Below are 6,000 nucleotides of genomic sequence, written 5' to 3'. Positions count from 1 at the left end.
GCATCAGCCACTAAATTTAACATTAAAATTTTTATTGTTTATTTTCCCTCTGTGGTTTCCAATTTTGTGCACATATTTTCACCCCTTACTTGTTGCACATGTTTATTACTGTAGCAACAGACCTGCAAACAAAGCACAATTTTTAACCTTTCCTTTACAACTTAGTTCCTTGTCCAATTTCAATTAATATAATGTGTTCAAAATTAATATCACATTTTTCAGGCATCCTCGTCATCCATCTCTGGCAGCAAAATTGATACTAAAAAAATAATAAACAAAACTTTCCATATTAGTGTAAGGGGGGAGAATCATTAGAAAAAGATATGTAAAAAATAAAAAATAAAAATGATGAGTGGGTGGCTGGCTCAAGTCCAGCACCCAACCCAATAGATTAGGGCCCCATCTCTGAAATCTTGATAACCCAAACTCCAAAACTCTTTTTGTTTGTTTCCTCTGCTTCTGTTTTACTTGTACTTTCATTGGCCCACTCACTCCCTTCCATATCAAAAATACCTTCATTTTCTTCATCTGGCCTTTGCCTTCCCAGCAGTCATTCTATTTAAAGCATCCAATACCAATATTTTGTTTTTACCAATTTATTCATATCTCAAACACTTGATAACCCACATTGAGACTCACATCATCATTAGTTATTTTTCTAATTAAATTAATTAAATCTCTTTTTTGGTTTTATCTGTCTTTTTTTTAACTAAAATTTTTAATTATTAATTTTTAAGTTATTGAATCAACTTAATTAAATTTAATTACCAAAATAATTGGATCATATAGTATTGGAAGAATTTTAAATGTACTAGATACACCGATGATTCAATAATTTTAATCGTTGATCTCAATTATAATATATATATATATATATATATAATATATTAATTAAAAACGGTTAAAATTATTGGAACATTAGTATTTCGGATACATTTAAAAACTTTCCTATAATATTACTACTAATTTAAAACCTCTTTATTACAAAAAAATAAAGTTTGGTATATAACTCAAAAAAAAAAAAATTAACTACAACTCAACAATAGTCTTCTTTTAGTCCCTATTTTTTGTGCTAATTTTGTTAGGAAACTAACCCTTTTTTTTAATTAACATTTAACCTCCAACATTTATTTATATATAATATATAAAACAGATGTCAAGGATTAAGATTTACAATGATGAAATTTCTTAAAAAGTTCTATACAATAAATACGTTTAAGATACAATCCAAAATATTTAGTAACAAAAAAAAATTAACAAAAAATAATGAAAACTTACTTTATTTAATATTCATTAACAATGATTTTATTTATTATTATAAATATTAAATTAAATAAAAATAAAATTAAAAATATTATTTTATGTAAATTTTAAGATTTAATGAATGTCACGATCAAATATAAATATTAATTTCATGATTTTAATCCTAACACATCAAAATTTATTCTTATAGTTCTTTTTCTATCAAAAGAGTTACAATTCAAGTATTCAACCCTATATATCTAAAATACAAAATGTTTTTATAGATTAAAAAATCACAACAGTCAAACTCTCTCAAGCTCACAAATTAAAATAATTTCCGCATTTTCAAGTATTTCTCTCTTAATGATTTAATATAGATGATTTTGGGATTAAGAAATTCTAAGAATTTCTAACCATTTATTTATTTAAGTTTGTACAATAATGTTAAATTAAGAAAAATGCATTATTCTCATCCCCATGCTTTTGCCACAAACAAACATGGCCTTCCCCCACAGGTTCTCCACTTGAATTGAATTGAATTCAAAACCCCATTCACTCTGTCTATAAATACACCCAACACCACTTCCATTAAATTACACTTCACACCACACAACACCTCTATTCATCTCTATCTTAACTCTTAACTTGATCTCTCTTTTTTCTTCTCTCTCACATCATCTTCCACTTCTCTGCTCTCTTCTTTGTTATTATTTATCAGCAACACAAACACAAGAAGGAAAAAAACAAAAAAAAAAAAAGAAAAAGAAAAGAAATAGAAATGAAAGAATATTGGACCTCTTTGGCATCGGTTCTGGGGGTATTCGCTTTCTGCCAAACCATACTCCAAGCGGTGTTCCCACCGGAGCTCCGTTTTGCCACCGTGAAGCTCTTCAACAAGATCTTCCACTGCTTCTCCTCCTACTGTTACTTCGACATAACGGAGATCGACGGCGTCAACACCAACGAGCTCTACAACGCCGTCCAGCTCTACCTCAGCTCCTCTGTCTCAGTGACCGGCAACCGCCTCAGCCTGACACGCGCCCTCAACTCCTCCGCCTTCACCTTCGGCCTGGCCAACAATGACACCATCTCCGACACCTTCAACGGCGCCACCGTGCTCTGGGAACACGTGGTCACCCAGCGGCAATCCCAAACCTTCTCATGGCGCCCCTTGCCGGAAGAAAAACGAGGCTTCACTCTCCGAATCAGAAAGAAAGACAAACCCTTGATCCTCAACTCTTACCTGGACTATGTTATGGAGAAAGCCAATGAGATAAGAAGAAAGAATCAGGATCGGTTGCTGTATACGAATTCCAGAGGCGGTTCTCTAGATTCCAGAGGCCACCCTTGGGAATCTGTGCCCTTCAAGCACCCAAGCACCTTCGATACATTGGCTATGGACCCTGACAAGAAGAAAGAGATCATGGAGGATCTTCAGGATTTCGCCAGAGGTCAAGGATTCTATCACAGAACTGGCAGAGCTTGGAAGAGAGGCTACCTTCTCTATGGCCCTCCCGGCACCGGAAAATCCAGCATGATCGCCGCCATGGCCAATTACCTTGGCTACGATATCTATGATCTTGAGTTGACCGAGGTTCATAACAACTCTGAGCTCAGGAAGCTTCTCATGAAGACCAGTTCCAAGTCCATAATCGTCATTGAGGATATTGATTGTTCTATCAACTTGACCAACCGGAAGAAGACCAACAATGGCGGGGGCGGCGCTTCCAGGAGTTACTATGATTCCGGTGATATACGCGGCGGCGGTGGGGGTGGCGGTGAAGATGGCGGGAACTCGATTACTCTGTCTGGGTTGCTGAATTTCACGGATGGGTTGTGGTCTTGCTGTGGGAGTGAAAGGATCTTCGTTTTCACGACGAACCACATTGAGAAGCTTGACCCTGCTCTCTTGAGAAGTGGAAGAATGGATATGCATGTTTTCATGAGCTTCTGTTCCTTCCCTGCTCTCAAGATTCTTCTCAGGAACTACTTGAATTATGAGGAAGGCGACTTGGATGGCCATGTCTTGAAGGAGCTCGAGATGGTGGTCGATATGGCCCGAATGACCCCTGCTGACATCAGCGAGGTTCTCATCAAGAACCGCCGCAAGAAGGACAGAGCCGTCGTTGAGTTGTTGGAGACACTCAAGATCCGAGCTGAGAGGAATAACAGCAATGCCAACAATGGCGGAAGAGCAGTCAGAAGGGGGAAAAATGATGATGAAGATGAAGAAGAGGAAGAAGAACAAGAGAAGAGGGCTCTGGATAGTGAGAGTCCTAAGGAGGAGTCTGAGATTGAGGACAATTGCAACAAGGTGGAAGATGAAGAAGAAGATGAAGAAGAAGAAGAAGAAGAAGAAGGAGATGGAGAAAAAGAGAAGATTAAGTGATGATGGTAATGTTGTTAACAAGAACCGTTCTTTGTTCTTGTTCTTCTTATTCTACAGTGACAAAGATGAGTTTCACATGTTACTGAAAAATATTGAGCAGCATACACTGTAATCTCAAGTGTAATTGATTATATTTTGAAAAAAAAAAATGAAATTTATGGTGAGCTAATTACAAGACATATCAGATAGAACTAGAAGAATGAAAAAAAAGAAGCATGGAAAGAAGCAGCAGCAATTGGGGCCTCTAATTCTAAACATGTCACATACTCCTGTCTTTCTTTATTAATTAAGTTTTGAACTTTTGATTTTGAATAATAATAATAATAATGGAGTCTTACATAGACATATATGTTGTCGGGGAAGTTTATCTAGAACCAGTTTAGTAGTTGGCACTGCACTAAGAAATTATGAGTTAATTTGCATATTGTTTCCCTTAATTAGTTAAGATTTAATTAAAATCTTAATAATTAGTCTAGTAAGGAAGGACTTTACACCCTGACATGCTTGGGTAGCCAGCTGGGATGTTGGTGAACACCTGGGGTGCACATGGTTAGTGTGTTGATGAGATGGGTAGGGAATATCAGTAATAAGTAGGGTACCACAAAAATACCCAATGGTTCAATTCAATTCAATTATACTAATTAATGTTTTATTATCATATGGGTTGTGATATGATATGAGAAATTCAGAATTATATAGTTCCCCTTCCCGGTGAAAAATGGCAAGTTCAGGTATATTAAACTTATTAACTTTTATTCAAAAAAAAAAAAAAAAAAACTTATTAACTTTAAAAGGCAAAGCTCAGAATAATTCAGACTATAGATTCTTTGGGAAAATTATTTGGAGTGCAAGGAAAGTTACCTATCTAGTAACAGTTTTTACTGTGACAGCTTACGCAGAAAATTGGCAGTGATTGAGATTTGATGTACTATTTGTTTTCTAGTGACAAGAAAATGATTTCTGTTAATTATGTGAAATTAATTGCATAAAAGAATTATTGTGCTTGAGTTCGTCATGTATCGTGATTGATGTAATGTTAATATATTCATGAGAACTTTTTTTTAATTTCTTAATTAATTCAAGTTGGCCTTATGTTTCCGTGTCTGATTGGATATATTGATACCGTTAACCTCTAATATATTACAATAATTAAGAACAACAACTATTTCTGAAAAATTGACTGTGCGAGTGGATAGGATTACAAATTTACAATACAATACAAGGTTGCTTTATGAACTATGGGCTGAACTGTGATAATTAATTATGGAAAAGTTTAGCAATTAATAACTTTATTAAATTTTGACAAGCACGTAATTAGTAAAAGAAAAGTGAATAATTTCACACTATTAGATGAAATTTTATACTATTAAAAATATTATTGATGACTACTTGATGGCTACAAATTATAAAAATTGCTGATCTCTCGCACTTTTCGTTAATTATTAAGTGGTGAAAATGGAAACAACTAAAAAAAGACCCGGATTTTGTGTTGGCAAAAAGTGAGAGGGTGGAGGGCGCAAAAGCAAGCTCAAAGGTTGAAAAAGTTGAAAATTTATGTTTGGGTGTAACATTGATTTTCATATTGAGTTGGGAAAAAGGCTATTCAGGTTGTCAAGCTAATGAAAAAGCAATTCATTTTATGAGAGTGCCGACAAATGACAACACCATCTACCTTATATTCTTACATGAACACGAAGCCACAGCCATTGATTGATCCATCCTTAACATGAATATACATATTTTATATTACATGCAAAACATGCCTCCACGAGCACCTAAGGGTCAAGATTTTCGAAAAAAGTACTTGTAAAATATACACTTTTTATAATGTATAAAATATAAAATTTTGAAACAAAGAACTGCTTCTTAATTAAATTCCTTGTTATATGGCTTATAAGAAACCCTTTTCTTAAGATTCAACCAAACAATTCAAAGTTGTTGGCGCTGTTTGATGATATAAAGCGTCACTTTCACATTCTACTCTTGAGCACGAAGCTGCTCAGTTGTCCAGATTCACTGTCAAAGATCGATATCCCAAAAGGACCATTATGGTCCCTTCTTGTTTCCTTACCTCAATGTGGTTTAATACTTGCTTTAACTTCAAAAAAAAAAAAAAGGACCAATAATTAAAGTTCGTCCATAAATAATAACATAGTTAGGGTAAGCATTGACATTTATGCCTGATTAATCAGCAGGGCGGCGAAGTTTCCTGGAATTGAATATATCCTGCTTTTAATTATTAATAAGTGTAAGATTTTGCTTGGATCCAAAATAAAAAGTACTTGCATCTTTTTGGCAATGATACAAAGTACTTTTGAATTTAGATTTTGAAACAAGAAGTAACACGTGCAACTAATAACACTTGAACT

At 34.5% G+C, this 6,000-nt stretch overlaps 1 protein-coding gene across 1 annotated transcript; it reads left to right on the top strand.

Moving 5' to 3' along the window:
- The first annotated feature begins 1,804 nt into the window (after positions 1–1,804).
- Positions 1,805–3,976, top strand: LOC130979312 (AAA-ATPase At5g57480-like). The gene has a single exon (XM_057902758.1). The coding sequence runs from the start codon at positions 2,021–2,023 to the stop codon at positions 3,629–3,631; it is 1,611 nt and encodes a 536-aa protein (XP_057758741.1). The 5' UTR covers positions 1,805–2,020; the 3' UTR covers positions 3,632–3,976.
- The last annotated feature ends 2,024 nt before the right edge of the window (positions 3,977–6,000 follow it).

The sequence above is a fragment of the Arachis stenosperma genome, chromosome 1 (assembly GCF_014773155.1).
Source record: "Arachis stenosperma cultivar V10309 chromosome 1, arast.V10309.gnm1.PFL2, whole genome shotgun sequence".
In the NCBI taxonomy this organism is placed as follows: Eukaryota; Viridiplantae; Streptophyta; class Magnoliopsida; order Fabales; family Fabaceae; genus Arachis; species Arachis stenosperma.
Note: the sequence above shows the minus strand (reverse complement) of the source record. Positions and strands in the feature narration are given on the sequence as shown.

Coding starts and splice junctions, on each gene's coding strand:
- LOC130979312 (XM_057902758.1), top strand. CDS start 2,021: ATGAAAGAATATTGGACCTCTTTGGCATCGGTTCTGGGGGTATTCGCT.